Source organism: Rhinolophus hipposideros (assembly GCF_964194185.1).
Source record: "Rhinolophus hipposideros genome assembly, chromosome: 18".
NCBI lineage: Eukaryota > Metazoa > Chordata > Mammalia > Chiroptera > Rhinolophidae > Rhinolophus > Rhinolophus hipposideros.
The window spans coordinates 26,180,426-26,207,325 of NC_138064.1; the positions used below are offsets into that span (position 1 = coordinate 26,180,426).

Sequence of the window (26,900 nt, forward strand, 5' to 3'; positions counted from 1 at the left end):
TATGAGTTGGAAACAGGATAATTATAAAATTGTCACAGTACAAGGTGTGATCAATAAATATGGTGAATGCTTGAATAAAAAAAAATTACAGTAAAAGACACATTGCTATTAATCACCATCAAAATATTCCCCCTCACTTTGAGCACATCATTCTTGCCACTTGCTGAAGCAGTTGTAGAAGTCCTCTTTCATGAGTGTCTTTAGTTGCACTGTCGTGGCTGCCTCAATGTCCTGAATCAATTCAAAATATTTACCTTCATGGTCATTTTGACTTTGAGGAAGAGCCAGAAGTCACATGGTGCCAGACTCGGTGAATAAGGTGGATGAGGACACACCATAATGTTTTTGACAGAAATTGCCACACCAGAAGCGATGTGTGACATGGAGTTTTCCTGTTGTGATCACGAAATACAGTGAATGCTGCTGCTGAGTGCCATCCAATGGGAAGGCAGGGATGTTCAATATGGGATGCGGTGTGTTGAACCTTAGTAACAGTGTGACAAGTTTCAATTGTTCAATGCAGTCAGTCGGGTGTGAGCTACTGTTGAGAGAAGGTGTGTTTTAATGTGTGCCATAAATCATCCTCCATCATGACAATGCTCCATGTCACACATCGCTTCTGGTATATGGCAGTTTCTGTCAAATAAAAACATTACGGTGTGTCCTTATCCACTTTATTCACCGGATCTGGCACTTTGCGACTTCTGGCTCTTCCCCAAAGTCAAAATGACCATGAAAGGTAAATGTTTTGAATCGATTCAGGACATTAAGGCAGCCACAACAGTGCAACTAAAGACAGTCATGAAAGAGGTTCTCCCAGAACTGCTTCAGAAAGTGTGAGAATGATGGGATAAGTGTGTTCAAAGAGAGAGGGAGTATTTGTAGGAGAATTAATGGCAATGTGTCTTTTACTATAATATTTTTATTTATTTAAACATTTACCATATTGTTTGATCACACCTTGTATTCTAGGAAGATGACAGAATTAAATATCAAGTATACAATCAGAGAAAATCATAAATAATGAAACTGACTTACATTTTAATATCACTTGATATTCATTTTTGTGTGTGTGCCTTTCTCCATATCACCTATCATTTTAAAAGTACAGAAATGAAAGAAATTGTTCTTTACTCGTATGGCTATTTTAAATGACAAGTTTAGATAAAACTCATAAATCATATCAAGATTTCCCTTTTGAAACTTAGTTGTTCATGATTCAGTATGGCTGCAAAGACTATAGTTGAGTCACTTATGAACATTTATTGCAGTCATCAGTATTATAAAATTACATTAAAAAAAGCTTTGAAAATCCAGTTTATTTCAGTAACAATAAATGAAACCGGGTTTTTTTTTTAAATTTCCTGATGATATTTCTGTGCCTTGTATCCTCTAGCTTACATATAAATATTGCATAATGTAATTATTTTTTAAAATACTTATTTTTATTGATCTGTGTATACCAACTCTGGCATGTGTGACTTCTGGAAAGAGACTTATTTTTCTGTTTCTATAAATAATACATATTATTTTTAAACAGAGAACAATATATTAAAATATAAAGAAAGTAAAAGTCACGTAGAATGATTATCACACTGAAGTAATCAGTATTACTATTTTGGTGGTTATGCTACACGCTGTGTATCTATATCATATAATTTTACATCAATTGGATTGTATCATACAGGCTAAATTTGTCATCCCCTTTCTTGCATCATATTAACACAGCAAGCACATCTTTAATCCCCCATGGAGTATAAACTAACAAGCTGTATTCATATGAACTTCTACATAAGGATTATACATACACATGTTTACATGCAACTAACTAATTTTGCTCATTTTTGAAAACATGGATTATATTGTATACATTTTTCTACATCTTATTTTTTTGCTAAATGCAACCCTATGGAAACCCTTTCAATTTATACAGAATAGCTCTAATCCATTCTTCTTAAATTCTTAAATTTCCTGTTGATGGGGGTTAACTTTATTTCTGGTTATGACTATCAGGAACCAGCTGCAATAAATAACCTCATATATAAGTTCATGTGAATTGATATTTTTATTCTGTAGCATATATTCTATAGCACATAATGGCAATTTTCAATTAACTCTAGGTGTGGCATTGCTAGATAAAATTTAATGTTGAAAGGTATTTTCAAAGATGCTTTCCAAAAAGGTGGTCAGCACCTAACATTTCCATTACCAATGTTTAAGAGTACACTTTTCTTCTCATTTCTCTGAACAAAAACTCTTAATTGTTGCCAGTCTCACGCATATCAAGTGATATTGCATTGTTACTTGAATTTTCATTTCTCTGGGTAGGGCCTAAGCATTTTATCATTTGTATATGGCTCCTTGAGTTTCCTTTTTGCATGCATCTGTGTATGTCATGAACAAAATATGTGTATTTCCGTTTGTGGTTTTCTTATCAATTTATAATAGCTTATGTTATTTTATAGTAATTAAATCTCTGTAATATTAATTAAAGATTTTTCAAATTTGTCATCAATCTGCTGACTAGCACAAGTTTTAAATTTTTAAAACATCTGACATGTCTTTTTTTTCTTTCTTTTCTTTTAATTAAAGTTTGTTGGGGTGACAATTCTTAGTAAAGTTTTATACATTTCAGGTGTACAATTCTGTAATACATCATCTATGTATCACACATTGTGTGTTTTAACACCCAGAGTCAGTTCACTTTCCATCACCATTCTGTTATCACTCTGTATTTTCAGTTGAGATTAAGGTGGGCTTCCTCGACAGATTATAAATTTAATCTCCTAGATTTTCTTAAAAGATTTATATTGTGTTAGTTTAAATTTACATCTTATCTTTCTCTATTTTGTGTCATGTAAGGCAGTACTTCAGTTTTTATTTTCTTTACTTTGGACAGTTTGCACCAGTTTAAATAGGTCATCTCTTCACCTGTTTGAACTATCGACATCTTGGTGTTTTTAGAATCTAATTCTGGATTCTTTATACTATATGACTGCTTTATTTGTTTTCTCCTGTACAATACTACATAGATTTTTCTACAGTGAATGTATAACATATTTTGCTATATTTGAAATGGCAAGTGCTCCCCTTTCTGTTCTTCTTTTTCATGGTTTTCTAGCTATTCTAATGCTGGGGTCTTTATATATAATTGTAAGACAAACTATGTTGTGATTTTAACTGGGACAAATTATAATTAATTGCAACTATGAATTACCAACAAGATTGACTGCATTAGTGTTTTCTGTTTCTTCTGCTCTTATATTGTGTGTCATGTTTTAAAATAATATAATTTTATATAGATTCTGGATATTTCTTGCTGCATTTATTCCTAAATATTTTATAAATAATTTTCCTTGCTAATATAAATAGAGTTTTTAACATTTCTGTGTTTAGGCGCTATTAATTTTTATGTATTTAACTTATATCCATCCATGTTGCCGATTTTCTTTTTTAATTCCAAAAGTATTTTATTACAGTCTTGACTAAGCTATACTACTTTTCAGAGAATATAATGATAACATTAACAAAAGAAATTTCTCTCTCATCTTTTCCAATATTTATGTCAATTATTGCATTTGACTCATAGTTTTACTGGAATGGACAAAGCAGTTTCAACTATGACAGTAATCAATAAAAATTTTGTTCCCCAGGGAATGTATTTAAGTTCACTTAAATAATTATTTTTAGTTATGAGCACAAAAGAAGAAAATATGTGACCAAAATCAAATCATGTAATAGTAATATCATATCAAAGTTCTCTTTTTATTCTCAGAAGTTCTGCAGATAATTAGGAAACCTCAAATGTATTCTGTGCTCTAGACTGAGATTTATTTATCGTAAAAATAATTCAAGATGAGAGGCTTTATAACATCGACTGTGTTACGTAATGTACACAATTTGAATCCTGTTTAAGGAAATGCAAAGTGTTATGAGTTAGAGTTCCTGTTCTGTTAATTCCCACTGGAATCCAGAGCTGGCAATGAGACCTACCATCTTCAAATACAATAATATATTCTTCCTCTCTGATTGCTAATTGAAAAGACTCTTGATAATGGCAATTTTCAATTAACTCTACATATCTGAAACAAAACATTGTGGTTAATTTTCCTTTATCCTAGTTCACTTTCTAATTAGACAAAAAAAATAATATCTAACTAACTCATTGTAACAAAAAAGAAATTAGTAATTGTTGATACTGTGTGATAAAATAGAATGCTAAATAGCATGAAGTATTAGTGTCATTTGCCAACAATAAAAATGGTAGAAATGTATTTATTTCAGATGTCTCTTAGCATTCATATGATGTAAGTATAATCTGGCTCTTTCCAATTAGAATTTGGGGGTGTTTTATTTTTAAAAAATCTAAATGAATGAACAAAAGAGTGAATGCAATATATTGAAAGAACAGAAAAAAGAAATATTATAGAAAGTTTTAAAATCACGTTTGGAGGTTAACTATAGCGACTGAAAACAAAAGTTATACTTACATACCTGAGCAGCTAATAGAAAAAATTGAAACATGATTTGTATTTTAAAATGAGTCTGTGTGCATGCGTGTGTGAGTTCGTGTGTATGTGTGTGTGTGTGTGTTATGCATATACTGGTTTCTTCTGTCAGCTGCTGGTGAATGTTGACAGCACAAATCTATACAATCATTCTATAAAACTATTCAAGTTGAATCAATGTACTATGGACTAGATAGAAAGTTTCTTTTGGTTAGAGGAAATCTTGGGTTCATAAAATGTCTTGCCTGGCTATATCTGCATAATCTTACAGTTATTTTGCAAAACACTAATATAGCTTCACTGTGAGATTCTAAAAATATTGCTTGTGTTATTTTTTCTGTGTCTCCTTAAAGAGTAAGATGGCAATTGCCTTACAAAACTAAATGCATTAATTGAATTACTGTATTGGAGAATGGAAATTAATGATCAGTGAGAATTCACAGCCTTCTTCCCCTCTTTTTGCTATTTCATGTTTCCCCCTTTGCTTTTTTTCTCTAAGGAGAAATGGGAGAAAGATGGAGGGGTGTATTCTCTCATGAAACTCAATTAAAGCAACAGAAAAACTAGGCTTTTGAAGGGTCTTTGTAGGTTAAGTGAATAAGAAAATGCACAATGTAAGCAGTGCTGCTGGGAACCACATTTTCTTGATTCCTTTTAAAGTGTGACAAAAATTGAGAAAAGACTGAAATTTCAAGTTTGGCTAAGCTTCTTACATTTTACATCATTCGTGGATAGAATAAAGCAATACCCTCCAAAATGTTTTTTCTGTCTTTCTCGATTGCCTTGGGTCAATACTGTCAGACCATATTGTTATTACAGGACATGTACCTTACTGGGGTTCCACATGTGTCCACTTGACTTGGTTTTGTTACAATCCCAAGTTAGTGGGAAGAGAAAGATGAAATCAGAAGATTATGATGAACTGATTTCCAGGTACATTATCTGATGATGCATTTTCCTCTTAAAAGCAGAGAAGTTGAGAACTGTGATAACCTCATGGAGAAGGAATAGCAAATGTGTCAAAAGTTACTGAGACCAGTAATGTGCCTGCACTGATGCATATAAAAATTAAATTAAAAATTAAGGGGGGTGGGGGGAGGGAGATGAGGGTAAGGGGGATCAAATATATGGTGATGGAAGGAGAACTGACTCTGGGTGGTGAACACACAATGGGATTTATAGATGATGTAATACAGAATTGTACACCTGAAATTATGTAATTTTATTAACAATTGTCACCCCAGTAAATAAATTTAAAAAAAAAATTAAGGGATTGAAAGAGTTTCTCCATTTAAAATTTTTGTCTATCATAAAGGAAGTATCAAATCAGTGGATAAAGGAAAATTTATTCAATAAATAGTACTGTGATATTAGTGACATATGGGAGTTTAGTTACAGAGAATTGTTTTAAAAAAAAAATGAATTTAGAGCCCCAGTATACAGCACAACTAGTGAGAGATTTTTTAAAATGTTATGGAATGGAGGAAAATAGGAGAAAACATAAATATTATCTAATTTGAGGATTTCCTCCATTAAAGTAATTAAAATAATGGAGGAAATCACAGAAGTCACAATTATAGGTATTAGGTGATGGATAAAGTACATTGTGTGAAACCAGACAAATCTGGATAAATCAGTATTCTTCCATTTATTTCAGACAAGCTGTATTTACTATAATGGCACATTACAATTAGAAAATGGCAAGTAGAAGATAGCCAAAAGAAAAATATGTGCTCTTGAGCTAAAGAAGAGATTAAGCTAAAAAAAATTGAAAGCCATTTATAAATAATAGAAAACGAGTACACCACATATGAAAATATATAGTGTGGTATTTGATCAAAACAGTAATTACAGACATAGTGAATTTATTAGAAAATTAGTATACTGGTTAGTGTTCTTACCTGAAAATAATGGAGTGCACAAGAGCTGTTTTAAAAGCAGAAAGGAGTTCATTATTGGCAATAAGCAGAGTGCAGAATTCCTGGGAGAGACAGGGAAGCAAGCTTGGCTGTCACATAGCCAGAAGCACAGCTGGGAGAATTATGCCGTCCCACCAAGTGACAGCTCCAGCAGAGGTCCTGTGCCTTTACTCACTACTCAGTACCCTTAAGACAGAAGCTGCATTCTAGCTGGTGAAGAATAACTAAAAACCTCTGTGACTGCTTGCCTCCGTTACAGGAGGGTCACGTCACTTAAGTTGCATGCAGCTGTGTTCTTATCCCTTCCAAGTTGCATGCAGTTGCATTTTCTTTATAAAATCTAGGTCTCATGTGTAACCAAAGGCTGCAAGGGAGCCAAAGATATGTGGTCTTTGTCGTTCCAGCCTTTGATGTACAAGGAGACATGCTCCAAGGAGAATGGAATTGAAGAGTCTGTGATATTTGACGTGGTCAGGCCCTTCCTCTGCATGCTCAATATTTGTAATATTTTGTTTTTATTTTAATATATCAAATATCCTAGTAAACACATGCTATTGAAATTGCACTATCCTTTTACAAAGGAAAATGTGTTCGCCTTCTCCCCCAAGTTTCATTAGTCATGAAATCTCATCCCTTGGTGATCTTTCAGCTACAATCCAAAATCTACATAAGAGTATATTACGATATTATCCACTCCAACATGCCCTATATAAAATGTAATGGACCATAGGGAGAAAAATAATGTTATTTTAAATGAATACATAGATACATAATAAAGCAAGACAGAAAAGCTAGCACAGTCGTGATTTCTATAATTGGTTACGCCATAGCTATGAAATGTAACTTATTTTTTTCAGTGCATATTCAATTTTCTTTTTGCCTCAGGAACCTTTATCTAGCTGAGTGACTCAAAACTTCAATGTCCTGTTGGTTTGAGCTCGGTAGATCTGCCTTTATAACACTAAACGTAGCAGTACAAGGAGACACCCCCATTTTGAAGCAGCAACTCCATTCTCTTGTGATGATTAGGACCAATCGCCACAGCGAACTGAGGAATATACCCCCTTTTTTTTGCTAATTCATTTAGTAGGATGAAAAACCCAAAACAGCATGTTGGTTGTGCCAGCCTCCAAATCACTAGAAATACTGTTTCCTAGGGGAAGCATTCATCGTTTGGGAACTAAAACCTCTACAGCGGGATATTCAAAGTCATGCAAACCTAAATTTTTCAAGTATATCCTTACCTATAATTCCCTATCCTACCCTTTGATTTCTAGAATTATATATTTTGGCACCATATATTTGCTGCTGGTTCAGGTAAAAACATCACAACTTCATGCACTATTATTTCCCAGATGGCGTCTTAACTGAAACTTCTTTTGACGATCCTATCTTTCCATAGGGCCAGTTAACTTCTGGTTGATGAGGTACATGTTAGGACCAGTGGATTCCATCATTGAAGGCTGTTTCATTGCCTTCAATCATTTGCTGTAAAATAAGTTAACTGCTCTGAAACAGTAGGATGCCATGACTGAATAAGGCACTGAGTAAGTCTCAAGAGGATGGTGCAAGCAGAAGCATGGTGAACAAGGAAGGCAAATCCACAGCCAAAAGAATTGTCTGTTCCAGTGATATCAAACTGCCCCTTTCTTCTAGGATTAGAAGCTCAATCTACCATTGATCATAGATTCTCCCAGATAATGTGGTGTTGTATCAGAGCTGAGGGTTGTCCACTGCTGCTGATGGGATAAACTCTCAGAATGGTGGTATTCAGTTAACTTTGGTGAAGAGAGCTGTATGTCTGAGCCCATTCAAAACCTTCATCTTTGCCAGCCTGACCACCTTTTCCATGAACAAGCCTTGAGACGACTGGAAAAATAAAATGACTGACATCCATGGGCAGGTAGAATTCAGGTATAAAGAAAAAGCATGACTTTGCACAAAACACTAAAACCCTCTTTTCGGATTATTCCATGATTATTAGTTCCACTGATTCATAACAGAGTTGCTGGTATAAAAGCTAAAATGAGCTAGAAGTTGGTTGGTTGGTTGGTTGGTTGGTTGGTTGGTTGGTTGGTTGGTTGGTTTTATTCTGTGCTTTATTTAAGGATGCCAATTTACTTAATTATCTTAGTAAATGGATCAGATCCAAAGTGCTCAATGTTATGTTTCCTCCATAATCCAAAGAGTTTCCCCAAACATTGTGTCTTTCTTCATGTAAGGAGAAGCAAGGTACAATAATTTGTATTTTCCTTTGGATATCATCTACCTAAGATTGTTGGGCACCCAAAAAGCGCACTGAGGTGAGGATCCCTTGAATTTATATCTCATCTATTTCCCAATTGTAACACTCAAATGTTTTACCAGAGACTCTAGGGTTCTTGCTACTCTCTGTTTATGAGATTTCATTGACATTCTGTCATCCATATACCTCATTTCCCTGTAAATAAGGCCTACCCTGAAAATAAGCTCCAGTTAAGATAGTCAGCCACATGAATTCATTTAGTACGTCGTGACAATGTTCCAGAAGATGACATGACTGTATTTGAGTAAATGTTGATTGCTGTACATGAAAAAATAAGGCATCCTCTGAAAGGAAGCCCTAATGCGTCTTTTGGAGCAAAAATTAATATAAGATCCAGTCTTATTTTTGGCGAAACATGGTAGATACCCTTTAGGATGACGATATGAATAAGATCCCTGAAGAAAAAACTGTGGCACAGAGATTTAATACAACTCTAAAGTAAGATACTGAAGCTGTTCTTTCTTCTCACCATATAAAAGCAAAGTAGAAATAGAGAAGGCTAATTGGTTTATACAAAGAGTCCATGAGGGACTAACCAGAGAATAATCAGAGAAATACAAAGTAAGGCAACAAAGAGTTAACGACTTATCATCCTTCCAGTTTTAAAATCTTTACATAAAACTTTGATAATATCAAGTTTGGATTAGGATATGATAAAATGGTGCTCATATTCTGTTGATCAGGATATAAATTAAGATTGCCAAATTGGAGGATGACTTGGCAATATTGTCAAAATGTACTATTAAAATGTGTGACCTGATAAAGTCACTTCTGATAAGTTTCCTAGTGATACATTGCATATATACATTTAAATAATGATGAATACGAGGTCTGACAATTAAGTTGTGAACTTGTGACAATGATGTTGCCAACCTTTGTTGACATCAGAGGGATTATTCATTATGAATTTGTACCAACTGGACAGTTAACCAAGTTTACTATTTGGAAGTGCTGAAAAGGCTGCATAAAAAAGTTAGACGACTTGAACTTTTTGCCAACAATTAATGGCGCTTGCATCACGACAATGCACCAGCTCACATGGCATTCTCTGTGAAGGTGTTTTTAGCCAATAAACGAATAACTGTACTGGAACACCCTCCCAACTCACCTAATCTGGCTCCCAGTGACTTCTTTCTTTAACCAAAGATAAAGGAAATATTGATGACATTCAGGACATCAAGGGTTATATGATAACAGCTCTGATGGCCATTCCAGAAAAAGAGTTCCAAAATTGCTTTGAAGGGTGGACTAGGCACTGGCATGGGTGCATAGCTTCCCAAGGGGAGTACTTCAAAGGTAACCATAGTGATATTCAGCAAAGAGGTATGTAGCACTTTTTCTAGGTGAGTTCATGAGTCCAACCTTGTATATGTTTAAGGATGTTTGTTTTTGCAAGTATGGAATGTAACTCTAGGAAATATGTGATGAAAAAGTAAATATCTGGATACTTGTCTGACAGATTTTGATCTTCATATCCACTTCAAGAATATAAAAAGGAGTCAAAGCACTGAGAAAGAAAAATTTGTGAAGTAATCTCTTTGAAAAGAGAGGCTGTCCTCTTCACCTCATACCAAATGAGGGACCTTTCCTCGGAACCTCTCTGTTTTCTGGGGTCTGGGAATCTAGTTTGTGCTCATTGTCTGCTTTGGAGTGGCAGTGTCAGCAGAATACTGCTGTGTCCTGGGAGGGCTATGATGTAGTCCTGTCAGACACAATTACGGCAGAGGCTGCTTCCTGCAGACTCCATGAAGACCATGAAAGTCACGCCACGGAGAGGGAGACCAGCATGGGGTCATACTGGATGCAGTTCAGCAAAGCTACCTGGAGGGGTATGGAACCTCAGCACTAAGGACCTTGTGCCTTTCCCTTAGATAGTCCAGGATATGCTAGCTTGGGGCTGGGGGGCTGTCATAAAGAACTCAAGGCTTCTCAGTAGGCTCTAAGATGGTAACACTTATAAGGCGAAAGGTCCAGTGGTAGCAATTCTATGAATTTGGCAAATTGCTCAACATTTTTGGGTCACAGTTAACTCATTTGTAAAATTGAAGAGTCAGTTGGGAGTATTATCTTGTGTTCCTTTCAAGGGGAAATATATAGATATAGATATATAGATATATAGTTAATACACATATACAGATATACAGATATATAGATATACAGATAGATATGACTAGGTATAGATAGATATATATGTGTGTATATATATATATATATATATGCTTTATGATACTTATTATAGCCAGTCATTGCTATGCTTCCTGGATACCTAACACTCTCCTGTGTTTTTATATATTTCTTTGATTCAGGACGTTTAAAGCCCAGTATATTATAATATTATGAAATCTGTAAATTTATTACATTTGATTACAAATCCAGTATGCATAGTAGCTCTTCTGAATAAATAATGATATTTAATGCCTACGAAACCATTAAATCAATGGTTATGGTTATTAATATTAAAGAAATCGATTAATAATATTTATTACCTTGTAAACATTTAATGTACAGTAATTATTTTCACAAGTAATATAACAGGTTTCCTGCCTGATTACACAGTTATCCATTAATATTAGGATTAATATAATCTGAAAAATAGCCTTATTAATCAGTTATCATAGACTATGTAGTACAACAAAATAACATATTGTAATCAACCCTTCCTCCTCAAAATAAAAATCTATAAAGTTAAGAGTGCCATCTGCATATATTTAATGCATTATGGTTCTCCTTTAAAATACAATTGAATTTGTTTCTTTTATTGCACATTAAATGTTGATTTAGGTAGATCTTCCCTAATACTTAAAGTAGCAATAAAAGAAAACTGTTTTTTAACTGGTAAATATGTTTCCAAATTCTCATTGTTTTGAGAAATTTGTACAGTTGAAGTTGAAACATGAGGTTCTTTTACATCTGTGGTTGTTAGAGTCCCAATCAGACTTCAGTTATAACTTGGAAACCCTCTATGTATTATAAAGTGTCAAAAAGGTATCTAAACTAGGAAAGTACCTTCTCCTTTTTATTAATCTCCCTATGTAACTTTGTAATTCAGTGAAAGAGATTTCTACTATTAAAGAGATATAACTTTGAGGTTACAAAGTGTGTATATTGGAACATAGTGAAAAAATGATGAGATAAAAATATAGCCAACAATGGGTAGTTTTCTATTAAGTTGAACAAATATTCTAGCGAGAATTTCCATATAGTTGTAATGACTTTTCATTTTTCCTGTTTATTGCCATTTATCTAAAGATGTTGATTTTCAAGTCCTATTTCTGACTGTCTCGGTTTCTTCCCTAAGCCTTTTGAAGCCTTTGAGAATGCATTATGGAATGGCAAATAGAATTATCTTCTTTTAAATGATTTAGCTTTCCCATTTCTCTCAGTGTAGAAAGAACTAAGAAAACCATTCTTCATCCTACAGACTGTGTGTATCTCAAGAGTTTATTAAAGAGTTTTTGATGAGGATATTTTAAAGTACTATTGCTCAAGAACTCTTGATGTTTTCCAATTTAAAGCCTCTTCTCCAGTTTTATTATGTATAAAATACCCTTTACTATCTTCACTCACTATATTGACAATGACTTCTTTTTATTTGATTGTCTACATCTTGTAGTTTATCAACTGAGTGTATAAGGCAAAGTAAACAAATAAATAAGATAAGGCTGCAATATTTGAGGAAATATAAAGTCCAATGGGGGAGAAAATAGTATCACACATGTAGAAATTACAGATGAACAAGAGACACTAAATTATCAAGTGTTCCCTTCTGTGTCAGAGGAGATAACAGTTTTCGGTTAAGGGAGAGTTTAGGGAATTTCCAGAGGGAAAAAGTTAATACTGAAGATTAGATTCAGATATTTAAATGTTTGTCTCATCTTCGCCATCATCTTCATACATAACATTTGTAGGAATTAACAATTTTCAAGTAGTTTTCATGTCAGTTACTCACATGATTCTCACAACTATGTTATTCATAAAATAGAAAAGCCAAATTCTGCTGTTCCTAATTTAGAGACTCTGAGAAGATCACTGATTTGCTCAAGATCACGTTACAAATAAAGGACATGTAGGCATGTAAATCTTTTCACTCTCTCCAGGCCAATTGTCTTCTTTTATGCCACTGGTTAAAAAGAAGGAAAAAAATTGTTTTTTCACCAGAACATTGAATTAAACAAAAACTAAACATTAGCCTAAAGTATTTAAAAAAATTAAATAAGCTTCTTTAGATGAACTGAAGGTGAGATTCGGGAATACCACTCATTAAAGTCCCTTTAGCCTGACCACACCACCCTGTCCTGATGGATATTCACCTAGACCCTGCGTCAGTTCTCCCAGACCATGTCTCTTTTTCGGCAGTTCTTTGCATGGTGGACAGCTACAATATTTAGGAATCCTTCCCTGTGTACAGCAGAATTCCTGCCTCCATTTAAGTGTCACCTGACCTGAACCAGTTGACCCCTCTTTGTCAATCCTGACGATCCATTATTCTTAGGAGCCAATTCTGACTCTTTGTCAATTCGGGGTGAGTCATTTGTTCATCTACATTCAATATTTAAAATGTCTCCTATTAAATTCAGTATTCAGTAAAAATGTCATGGACTGGAGCATGCCGCGTTTGAGAGAGGAAGATAGCCAACGGGAATGAGAGAGAACCAGAAACTGTAAGGACAAAGATGAAATCAACATGCCATTTTTTTCCCCATATCCATGAGAGAGAAGATGATAAGAATGATGTGAAGGACCAGGGAAGTCAGGAGGAAGGGTTCCGACGGGATGAAGTGGACTGTATGCCAACCATGGAGTGTTCTTGAGCAGCTGATAGATTGGATCAATATACATTTGTCAGAAAAGTCATTCTGACAGGGCAACATGGGATAGTGTATACAGGGGCAGATTAAAGAAAAATGGCACTTTATCCTCCTCCTCCTGTCACAAGACAAAGAAGACTTGGCTCAGGGCTGTAAGAGTGGAAACAGAGATCAGAAGATGATTTGGGGGAAAAAATCATCTTTGTAAAGATTTGTGGTAACTTGGTATTTTGGTAGAGGGGAGAGCTGACAATGGAGAGTCAGGAGGAATGGGAAAGTCAGGTTGAGGGGAAGCAGATGAATTCCATATAGGAGCTATTATATTTGAGGTAGATAGAAATATGTCTGTAGTTATTTTGCTTGGAGTCATGGCTATGGACGTTCATCTTAGAGTAAAAGTTCAGAGAAAAGGAAAAAAAACTGGTCAAAAGCAGGAAAAGATGTCCTTATTTTGGACTAAAAATGCATTTTGCTTACATTTTTATGAGTTATGAACTACATTTTATGATTCTGTTTTATACTAAATTCAATAGGTTAATCACTGGGACCTCCATATTTTCTAAGCATTAGGGAGTTGGCTAGGGTCAGGTGGAATACAACACGGAAAAGAATATCCAGTCATTATTACTTTCCCAAAGCTTTCTTGCCTTTCACTTCTATCCCTTAAATTGGATATGTGAGGCTTGATTTCTCTCTTCCATTTGTCATAAAAGTTATGATGGTCAATCAGTGTTTTAGCTGATACGTGGTAATTCTCCTTACAAATAATTGCTATGTGATATTATAATTTATAATAAAAATATATATTTGATCATTTAGATGACCAGAATTATTCCTCATATAGAATCAGTCTTTGTCCCTGGTTTCCTGGCTTACAGCTCTCAAAACCCTTGGGTTTTCTTACCTGTTGAAAGTGATAAAGGTGTCTTTTGTTATGTGGGTGAGGTGACTTCTGGGAAGCACCTAAGGATGGGGCTGGTTGCCAGTGGTGTCAACCATGTGATTAGAGGTTTGGCACTTTCAATGCCACCCTCCAAACTCCAAGGAGGGAAGAGGGGCTTGAGACTGAGTCAGTCACCAGTGGCCAATGATTTAATCAGCCATGCCTATATAGTGAATCCTCCACAAGAACCCCTGACAGGACTGGGTTCAGAGAGCTACGCATTTGGAGCACATGGAGGTGCTGGGAGTGTGACATATTTGGAAGATCCACATCTTCTCCCCATGCATTACCCTGTTCATCTCTTTCGTCTCACTGTTACTGAGTTATATCTTTTTATAACAAACCAGTAATACTGTAAATATAAATGTTTCTGAGTACTGTGAGCCGCTCTAGCAAATTAATTGAACCTGAGGAGGGGGATATGGGAACCTCTGATTTATACTCAGTTGGTCATAAGTACAGGTAACAACCTGGACTCGGGACTGGTCTGGTGTCTGAAGTAGGGGATGGGGTGGGATGGCAGTCTTGTATGAATGAACCCTTAACCTGTGGCATCTGACACTATCTCCAGGTAGACTGTGTCACAATCATGTTGAATTCTCAGACAACTTGCTGTTGTCTAAGAATTGCCCCCCACCCAGGTCTCCCAACACACATTGAAATTGCATACAGAACCCAAAATAATATTTAAAATATCACTGTAGTTATGTTTCCCTTCTCTTTTTAATTGGAGTTTTAAAAACAGAGGTGAAAATTTCCTTAATATTAAAGAATGCCTCTGATGAAAAGAATTGCCAAATTAATCATGCCACATACCACCCTTTTAGAAGTCTGGTAGGTAGTTTTTACCCTGTCTCATAAAGCTGTCTAGAGTTTTCACTTGCAGTGGCTTTGAGACTGTGCCATGAATCTCCATTATGGTTCGCCACCTGGAACAGCATGGGTGATAAGGAAACAGCTGCATGCAAGTATGTGCTGTGCAAAACGATGGAAAATACATGTACTGGTCCTTCCAGGGAGGCCTCACTGCTGTAGCAGTTTATCCCATTACTAAATACATGCAGTGCTGATACCCTCACATTCAGCTGTTGACCAATACCGTGGCCCTCAGCTTTAATAGGGAGCATATGATCACTCCAGCTGGCAGGTGACACCATTTGGCAATGTTCCCGGCAGCTCAACAAAAGCTTTTCAAATATCAAAGCAAGGGGAAAGACCTTTGCCTTTACAAAGAAAGTGATTTGTGCATGTAGTTTAATTCCAGAAGAATGATTGTTTCTAACTTCGTGAATTCTGTGAAGGAGAGGGTACACTTAGAGAGTGAAATTAGCTCAGAAAATTTGTAAACTGTTAACTCAAAGTGATAAATAAATGGTAAATTACAGGAAATTTAATTTTGAGTTTAAAAAAGGAATGCAGCTTCAACATAGTTAAAGCTGAGAAAAGTTTTGTTTGTTTGTTTGTTTAAAGATTCCATCTCGAAACACAAGCCAATGAGAATTCAGGTTGATTAGGTTATGAAAACTGGAGAGTCTTAAATTTTATGGAAGAAAGGGACTTTAGAGACCTTTTAGGAAAATGGAATCTCACCATATGGAAAAGCTATGGAGCAGAGTAATCGCTGCCTGATCAGTCATGAAACTCAAGGGTGGCAATTTAGGAATGGCTTGGGTCTCTTGAGTAGGAGCTCATCATTTTCTAACTGGCTGCAAATTGGGGACTCAGAAAAACCGGCGATCCTCTTGGTCCATTCACTTTTTTCATTGAAATAGAAAACAGCAGATTGGGAGGGAAAATAAATGTATCTGAGCATTATATTCTTGTATTAATCTCTGGATATAATTTTAAAATTAAATGTTTATATGCAAGCATAGGAGATTGGACTGTAGACAAAACTCTCAGTTAGCTGATGGCTGTCCATACCATGTCAGTCATCCATCGGTGTATTTGAAAAATGCAGCTATCCCGAAAAGCATGCCTTTTTTTTTCTGAAATAGTCAATAGGGTTACAATAATACTCTACATATGATTTAAGCCCCATGACTCCTATATTTTGCTGGCCAGGATTAGAACAATCACTTTCATTCTTGGAGCAAATTACCTAATCAAATTAAGTGCGTGACCACGCTGTCATAACAGAGGGTACAAGCCTACAAATACATATTTGCTTTATACAAATAAAATGAATATTTTAATCTACTGTGCACACCAATTTTAATCTACTGTGCACACCAATACAAATAAAATGAATATTTTAATCTACTGTGCACACAAATTGTATTTGTTCATATTACAAAATTTGAGGGTGCTTGTTAATATTATGGAAAGATTTAGGGTAATATCCTCTGTCTCTCTCTCTCTCTCTCTCTCTCTCTCTCTCTCTATATATATATATATATATATATATATACACACACATATATACATATATATGTGTATATATACATGTATATATACATATATGCATACATATATATATATGTATATATAAAAAAACTTCCTGTAACATGAATAGTGCTACTGAATTCACTTGTATCTTTACAGAAAGAAAGCATGTTCTTTAATTCAATAAGAATATTACAAGTGCTTATTACAGGAGAATTCTACAGGAACTAAAAAAGACATATTGCTATGGATCTTGTTTATAGATAACATGTTTAGTGCCAAAATGATTTATATTTCCGAAACATCATATGAGCTCCTCATAGTCCGCAGGCCTCGTGAAGAAGCTAGGAACTGAGCACAGGTCGGCTGGCTCATGAATCATCCCACATCACCAATGCGGTGCTTCCTGTGCTGTCTGTGGTGAAGGTCAGATTTGCGTTGCTGGTTTTCATTTTTTGTCTTTGATTTTCTACAGCTCCCAATAACGCAGTTCTACTGTGCATGTCTCACATGTAGCTCATGCCATATACCTCTCACCATGGCATTCAACATTAACAGAACTGGTCTATACCCGGCATATCAAGTTATGTGTACTGATCATGCTCTTGAGTGTTGCAGTCTTCAAATTGCTGTAAAAATACCTCCATACTTACTTTTAATTCCTGTGCTTAGCTCATCACACACCCCTCACAAACAATTCCCTCATCCAGGGACCACATTTGGACGAACGCTGCTCTAGTGGGATTTTCTGTACTACGAAGGCAGAAAACTATAATATACAACAAAGCATGCAAAGTCGCTTGCAGCCAGGTTTCTAGATGTGATTTAGACTCCAATACAGTGCTAGAGATGGGCTTGGATTCTAAACTGAGGTCAGTAGGAAGAGGCAGAACAACTTACTCATTTTACAGGGAAGTTTGTGCTAGAAATGTGGCTTTCTGTAGCTGCAAAATCAGCTCTGTGGATTAGAGAAATGGCAAAGTGACTCTGAGGGCTGGAAGTTGTCCTGGAGGCTTGGCTTAGAAGCCTTCTTCTCCAGCCCATCCAATTATCGTAGAAACCACCTCATATCTGATAATCCCACTTTGTGTGATCTACTCAGTTCCTGTTGTGTGTCAGAAGTAGGGCTATCCTAATAAAGATTCATTAGCCGATGGTAAATATTGGATGCCTTTATACATTTGCAGTGGGTGGGAGAGTTTGCCCCAGACCAGTGTTCCCAAACTCATTGTGCATGTGGATCTCTTGGAATATTGTTAAAATACTGATTCTGAATCAGGAGTGTAGCCTGGGGATCTGAGAATTTGTGTGTCTGTCAGGCTCCCAGTTAATGGCAATGGTGTTGATCCATAGACCAAACTTTGAGGAGCAAAACTCTAGAGTGAACTAAGCCTTCAGGAACAATTTCTACCTCCAGAGCCCCAGACTGCGATGTTAGGCTTCATTCAACAAGACGAAGAGAAACTATTCTGATCACTTTTATTACTTTCTCTGGATTGAAAAGAGAGGGCCTATGATGACATCCAACCATACATTTTCTTTCTTTTTCTCACTAGAAACACAAGGAGTAAAGGCTTTTTCTCATATGTCTATACCTGTACCGAGGGAGGGAAGGAGGGAGGAAGGAGGAGGGCGGGGAGAAAGAGAGAGAAAGAGAGAGAGGAGAGGGGAGGGGAGGGGAGGGGAGGGGAGGGGAAAAGAGGAGAGGAGAGGAGAGGAGAGGAGAGGAGAGGAGAGGAGAGGAGAGGAGAGGAGAGGAGAGGAGAGGAGAGGAGAGGAGAGGAGAGATATTAAACAAGTAGATTCCAAGCAAAGAGGCTTCAAACAAGGGATTTATAGGTGTCACTTTTGCCAATTCAATGCAGCAATTCAATTCAATTTGCCAATTCAATATGCAGCTTACCTATTTGTAAGGGACACATATTTCTTGCCAGTAGCTTTGGCATCGTATTTTCAGTCTATAATTTCATCTGCTTCTCATGAAAAGGAAAAATTGTCACATGATGCTGTGTGGGGAGGGCTGGTTCAGGCCACATTTGGAGACTTTTCCTGTGCATTACCCTTACTACCTGATCCTGAGAGACTTAGCTTCAGAGTGGCAAAGAATTGGGAGCTGGGACTCTAAATGGCAAATAGTGTAGATAAAAGTGAGAGGATAGAACTGGCTACTCTTCTCTAGAGACAATGAAGAGAGAGGGCAGAGGAAGAGGACTGGGGAAGAGGACTGAAAGTTAATTTTGGCTAAGTGACAACCTGAGAGGGAGCAGTGAAGTAGTGATGGATTATGGAGAGCTTTGATTACCAGAAAGGAAAATTTGGATTGGATCTTCAGAAAATGAGGGTCATGGGAAGATTCTGTTTAAGAAGCTAAATAACCATAATGGTATTTTGGTATATTAATTAGGCTACCTTCAGAAAGAAGGTGTATTTTCACAGGTGTTATGATGATTAAATGGGCTACAGAATTAATTTTAGGAAAAAGATTTAAAATGGGATTCTTTTTTGTATATTATCACTTGAATGATCAAAACTGAAATAAAATGAAATTTACAGTTTATCAGTTTTTTAACCTTGACCTGAAATAAAAAATGTTAAATATACTGGATAATCAGAGTTTAAAAGTACCTGTCAGGAATATCTGTGTTCTGTCATCTTTTAATGAAGTTTCTTTAAAGACAAGTATTAAATTTTACTCTACACTTTTTCATTTTTTACCAATACTTATCTGATTACTCTATCTGATACAAGGTGTACTAAGTAATATCCGTTTCTGTCTCAAAGCCGATCTTTTGTTCTATTCCGTCTTAACTATTTGGGCTATCTTGAACATACCACGTAAATATAAAGGAAATTATCACAGTGGCCATCATATCTTCTACTAGGCTATCCTTGCAGAAACATAGCCCACACCTTGGACTTCCCAGAGAGTCATGTTCTTCTGAAAACCATAATGAACTAGAATATGTAGTTCCCCGAAACTCTTTAGTATCAACGTTTTGCATGGCCAGAATAAAAGAAAGAATGGTAGAGGATGGCAGCTGAATAATGTAGTAATCATGGATGATTTGATAACTTTATTAGTCTCATGAACAATCAAAAAATGATATGAATAAACACCATGATGCTCATGGGCCAGCCAAGTCTCACTGTAAGTCCGTGTGTGAATTATGCCTAAAATGAGCCCCCGTGTGCGAGCGCTCAGCTACTCCTGTGGCCGTAGCTTTGAACTCTGATATGCTCAGGATCTCTAAACGTGTATAAGCCATCCAGAACTTTACTAAACACTAACCCTAAACTCTGGACCTGCCTACTGGGCATTTCACTCTGTTGGTTGTGTCCTGGATATGTCCATATCAAATTAAGATATCAATGTCGAACTCATTTACCAACTGCCAAAAACTATTTTCTCATTCCATGTTCTCTATTTCAAATAATTGCAGTGCTGCTCAACCAGATCACCAAGGCTTGAAACTTGCAAGTTTTTAAATGATTTCACCCTGTCAACTCTTCATCAGGCTGTGTAGTTTCTAAGTCTTCTTATAGCTTGTCACTTCTTTGAATTTCTATTGTAATTGCCTTTGTTGACACCTTCATAAACCTCATCAGAAGAAAGATCTAGTTAAAATGCCAGTCCTGCGCCTTTCTCACGTTGAGTGAGACATTTAGATTATTTTTCTTATCCTAAAAAATGCGGATCTCTCAAGAGTGGTTTTGAGGATTACATGAGATAATCTTGGTAAAATGCCACACGGTACATGGCTCATAGTAGTCATGCAATAAAGGTTAAACTCATGTCCATGATCGTACCTCACTCAGTTTGACCAATGTCTGGCACATAGTAAGCACTCAATATATGTTTATTATAAATATTAATGTTATCATCATCATCATCATCATCATCATCATCATAGTCTCCCTGCCTCCAAACATGTACCCTAATATTCCATTCTCTGTTCCACCATCAGAATCTACGTAACATGCAAATATCATCTCTTTTTGTCTCCTAATCGTTGAGTGGTGCCTGACCCATAGGAGGTGCTTTTCTGAATCAACATAACTGCCCTGGATCTGACCTAGGCTTCATTTCCACTCTTATTTCTGCTGTTCAACACAAGCTCCTCACTCTGAGGCCAAGAGGAAGTATGTATTTCCCCCACCCACCAACAAATAAAAGGCTATTTTTTCTTTCATATCTCTATTAATTACTTTTATATCAATCAGGAAAATTCTAACATATCATTTTAAATTCACCGTAGTAATCTACTACTTTATGTAACGTTCCATGCCTCCCCAAGCAGAATTATGTGCTTCCAACTTAACTATTATGATCTTGTCTTTGTCCTTCTTAAGTAGAAATAATGGTTCGGGGTATTGAAAAATTACAGGAGAGACAAACTATAGATAGGTAGATGTCACATAATATTTAAAAAGTACATAATCATATCACTTAATACTATCCTCATGTTTATGCTACTGATTTCTCATATGTAGGACCTGTATTGAAAATTGTTAACATTTATCAGGAAAATGTCTTTGTTTTGGGTGTTCCCTAGTTACTAAGTCTTGCTTAGGACAAGCAGCACTTTTGCAAAGGATGGTACAAATCCTGGCCTATAAAATAGTGATACTAGTTGATTAACACAATGTGCCAATAACTTTGGCCTCACCCTCAGCTAAAGCAAACTGAGATTTACAATCATTTTAAACTGAGAAGAAGCAGGACAGACTGGTTAAGAAAATGGGCTCTGATTTTAGAAAATCCAAGAGCTACTTACTAGCTTTTTGATCTTGAACACATTCCCTTTCAGAGACCCCTTCCCTACAAAATGGAAATTATAGTAGTACCTACGTAAAAGGATTATTGTGAGTATCAAATGAGGTGATATGAGTTTAGTTTTAAATGTAAGCTGTAAAAACTTTCAGATACACAAGACTCACAAAACTACCATAGGCCAACCACATTTAGCATCAGTCTGCTTAGAACAGTATAGAATAAGAATCAGAACTTGTCATCATGGCAGCATCAGACATTCCTCATCTAGTTGAAATTCTCACAGGTACTGATATCTCTTGAAATAATGGTAGCATAGCCTGCAAATCTCCCAAAAAACAAGCCCTGTTCTAAGAGTTCTAAGAGTTGCCCTCTTCAGGGAAGCCTACCAGGTATTTATAGTTTCCATAGTGCAGATGGAATTTATCCAAAGGGGTCGTTTTATCATAAATAATATGATCTACTAACATAGCTGACATTTCAACTTTCATCTGGTTACCAGGGTAACTGTACCTGGAGGCAGTTAACTGATGTTAACACTCTTTATAGAAGGTTAAAAGGGATTGCTAATCCTCTGCTGTGCATACAATATGAACTTAATAAGCATTACATAAAGGATAATGTATGCATATGTATATGAAAACAGTCCATGAGGGATGGGAAATGTACCCAAGAGGAAATTAAATAGGGAGACTTTTGTAAGAGAAGAGTTTTGGAGGTCAGCATTTGGACATGATTTGCCTGATTTTCATGGATAAACTCCTAAGTATAACAGTGAAAACTTGCTTATCACAAAGAAAATTTTGCTTTATGGTTCATGCTATACCTAATACACCATTACTGCTCATTACCACTTTTTTGAATAAAAGTGGGATTTCAGTCCCCTCTGTTGTTATAAGAAAAACAGAGCTGACTCCCAAGGCCCTTTGACCATCACTCTCCTTCCTCCCAGACCTCTCAACTCAGACAAATGGACTTTGATGCTTTGAGCCCAGTCTCCTAAGAGTGCAATTTTCATACACATGCCAGTATAATTAAGAAGATGGGATGTGAGTTGTTACATTAACATGGACCTGCCTCTCTGTATGGTTGATTGCCGTAGTTAAATATAGCACCTGAATGACAAGGCAGAATTATTAGTGTGTCCTCCCATTGGAACAGACAGCTCTATGCTGGCAATGGGCTGCCTGTATCTTGTAAACGTGTACTATTGGTTATTAAGAATGGGCAAAAGTTCAACTAAGACTCAACACAAGGCCATTCAATTCCAGGAAAACCCCCCAGAATGCATATGTGCTTAGTCATTGATGTCCATGACATCATCTTTATCTTCATATGTAGACATTTCAGTTTAGAATCCAACATCCCTGCAATTGAAGGAGTAGAGAGAGTTTGAACATGAGTACTTTACTGATAAAAATATATGAGAGATCTGTTTAGACTATATCTCCGCAGTAATATAGATATAAATAGATTTCTGTTTCTATAGCTTATGACATATTTAAGATACCCATATGTATTTAGAGACCTGGAAAAGTTGATGTATTTGCATAAGTGTACATTATGATTGTAAGTGACAATTAAAGTTTCAAATAGTAAAGATAATGGTAAGCATATATTAAATTACTTTTCTGGACAAAACTATATTGCATTAAGTTAGCCAAGGATGTTCATTTAAACCACAAAACAGAATGGAAATTATCATTTGTTAACAGTTCTAGGTTTCTCATTTTCTAAATTAAAACAAATCTGGAATGGGCGAAATGAAAAATACAGTAAACTTAGTTTCAGTTAATTTTGCTTAGTCCCTTTATTTTCAATGTCTTATGAATGATTTAACAACTCTTGTAAAATAGGAGGAAATGGAAATGTTAGCTGTGAATCTAGCTGCTTTTACACATCATAAAAGTTGATATATTTACAATGAAATTAGAATTGCACCTCCAAGTAGAAGTAAAAGCGTCCAAGCTGATTTCACTCTGCAGGGCAGAAGACAAAGTTGATGACTGCCTATGAGTCTGTGGTGAGACTATCGGTGCTCTTTTGCAGCTTTTGCCAACAAGAGAAGCTGCCCATGACCTTCCAGTCCTGTGTGATCACCAAAGAGTGCCAGGTGTCGGAGTGGTCAGAATGGGGCCCCTGCTCAAAAACGTGCCTCGATAAGGCATCTCCTAAAGGCACTCGTGTGAGGACACGGATCATCAGAAAGTTTCCTATTGGCAGTGAGAAGGAGTGTCCGGAACTTGAGGAAAAAGAACCCTGTGTGTCTCAAGGAGATGCAGCTACGCCCTGTGCCACGTGAGTAAATAGAGGATTGTAGCCTCTGCTGCCTTCGCTACCCAAATTGCATGTTTGTTCAGCTGTTTAATTTCAACTGAATACTATGTTGGGAAATAGTGATTTTTTTACAAATTCTAATTAGAAATATAAAATATCTCTTTACAAACACTAGCCTAAAAAAAAAAAAAAAGTTTTACAAAATGAAAGTTTTTAACAAGCTGAATTTCCAAATGTCCATGAAAGCTAGATTTTAGCAGCAGTTCTCTGTTTATATATTTTATGTAATAGGTGTTAGCAAACTCTTTCTGTAGAGGGGAAGATAGTAAATATAATTGGCCTTATGGGTCACATATGTCTCTGGCACATTGACTCAACTCTGCCATTGAAGCTTTAGACAACATGTAAACAAATGAGTGTGGATGTGTTCCAATAAAACTTTATTTACAAAAACAAGGGGCAGGTTGGATTTAGTCATTGGGCCATACTTTGTCTACCCTATTCTGTAAGATAAACTTCCAAAATATAGGTTTCTGCTGCTTATTGAGCAAATCCTATTAACATACAGTAAAAATCCTATTGAATAGAATAAAATATTACATCAAAATTATGAGACTCTAAGCTTCTTGAAGACAAGGACTGTGTTTATTCAACTGTTGTTTTTTTAAATCTGAAGCCTATATCACAGGGCCTGACATACAGCAGTTGCCCAATAAATGTTTGTTGAATTCAGATAAATAAGACTAATTCTGAAATATTTGTCAGTATAACCATATTCTTTTTGTCCTTAAAAAAAACAAAACAAAACAACAACAAAAAAAAAACCATCATTTCCAAGACATTACTGTGAATTATCTTGGCAACAAATACATTTCAGCTTAGTCTGAATATGGAATATTTATAAAAATAACTTAGAGAATCTTAGTTTCTCAACAGATGTAAACAAGCTTCATTGAGAGCTTATCTGGAATATTCTAAACATTTAAAGAACATGTAGACAGCTCAAACTTCATGACCCAGTGAGGAGGTAAATTACAGCTACTCCTCCTACTGCTCCTTCTAACAATAATAATGGAGATAATGGTGATTCATGAGATCTTCAGTTCTGCAGCACTCTGGAATAGTCCATTCTCTCCTGAGGTAACAAGTGACTGAAAACGCCAACGAGTTTCTGTCCTAACTCCTCTGCCAGTCCCACTGACTGTGTGTTCCTCTCCACATACTAGGCTCGAGGAAGTCGCCAGGGTCTCCAATCAGAGTGTTTGGTCTCCTAGGAGTTTTTTTTTTTTTATCCTAATTTTGTCTCAAGCTAGGTGTTTTATTCTTTATCCTCTCAGATAGTCAAACAACAGTAACACAATAAAGATATATTCTGAGTTTTTCTTCTCCCCCTTTTAGGAGGGTAGCGTTTTTAGAATGTGTAACCCAATTTACATTATTGAAAGCCTATTCCTTTCACAGGACTCCTTAGGGTGACCTAAATTGGGACTCCAGTCAATAAAAATAAAATAACATTTTCATTTTAACTCCCCTAATGAACAACTTGTAAGGTTTTACTTTCCTTAAAATTCCAGCCTCCGCCCAACGTATCAAATATCCATGTGCTTAGACTTGACCTGAATGCTGTACTTCCTCTATAAACATATGTCAGGAGTGTTATTCCTTGATACCCCCATCTTGCACCTCTGCTAAGCCACGAATCCCCACTTAAAAATGAAAAATGGGCATGAAAATCAGCTTCACTGTCACAAAACTTTACCATTGACAAAGCAAAGCACTAGATGAGACATCTGAGGCCCCATTTAATCTTTCTGTTTAATTGAGATGAACATTAGCATGTCCATTTCTACCTATGTGGGCTATTCATCAGATTAGTAACGAAGTGTCTTGGTTAAAGTGACACAAAGTGCTTCATGAGCCATTTTTTCCTTGTGCTTTTAGAATATCCACTTTCCTTGAGGTGGAGGTATGCCATTACTTTCTGTCTTCAGTGGCATTGGGAAATGGTTTTTCCTGGCCATCTCCTTAGTGCACGTGTTGGGTTGACGAGCTGCTAACATTTCTTCCCCATCCTAATCTTGATTGGAGCTTTAATTTAGAATCACAGATCATCTTTCCTGTGTTCCGCTGATGAGAAATGTCAGCTCTTTTCATCATTTATCAGCACTCATCAGGGATGCTCAGTGCTACAGGAAAACATTCAAGATTCTTGACAATAAAGAGAAAACTCTGAATTGCTATGTTATATATTTTAATCCTCACACACAACTATAATTTTGATCCAGTGTGAAGAAGCAATTTTCATGTGTTTTATTAAAGGCAAAACAAATGTTTGGGTTGATCGTCATTTAAAATGTTTTCTATTCTCAAATTCAACCCTCCTTTGTTTATAAGCATCCAGAAAAGGGCAAGCCTGAGTGCAGTTTAACTGAACATAAAATTTCATGTTTTCAGCATTATGCTCTCCTTTCATAAAATATGTATAAACAACTTCCAGTAATTGCAGTTAAAACAGGATCGTCCTAAATTTAACCCCTCTTTAAATGGAGCACTGTTGAAGATAAAGGAGAAGAGATTGAAACGGAATCTGCACCACACGTGCAGTTAGTAGTCTAGGACTGATTCAAGAGGAAAGTGATTTTTAGATTAATTTTCTTTGGAAAAAATATGACAAGAGCAGAGAAAAGTTTTACTGAATAAACATGGTTGCCACAGCTGGTGTGTTCTTTACTTAGGTACGGCTGGAGAACCACGGAGTGGACCGAGTGCCGCGTGGACCCTTTGCTCAGTCAGCAGGACAAAAGGCGAGGCAACCAGACGGCCCTCTGTGGGGGAGGGGTCCAGACACGAGAGGTGTACTGCGTTCAGATCAATGAAAACCTCCTCTCACACTTAAATACCCACAAGGACAAAGAAGGTAAACATGGTTTTCTTCTCAGGGATCTCACATGGGATGACCCTGGAGGGTTATATATTCAACCCTC

The 26,900-nt window shown here is 36.2% G+C and overlaps 1 protein-coding gene across 1 annotated transcript in view; it reads left to right on the forward strand.

Moving 5' to 3' along the window:
* Nucleotides 1-26,900, forward strand: part of THSD7A (thrombospondin type 1 domain containing 7A) — a 623,382-nt gene that overhangs the window by 421,491 nt on the left and 174,991 nt on the right. The window contains exons 5-6 of the mRNA XM_081079273.1: nucleotides 23,689-23,937; nucleotides 26,652-26,833. Coding sequence (XP_080935399.1) covers nucleotides 23,689-23,937; nucleotides 26,652-26,833 — 431 coding nt within the window. The remainder of the gene's footprint in view (nucleotides 1-23,688; nucleotides 23,938-26,651; nucleotides 26,834-26,900) is intronic.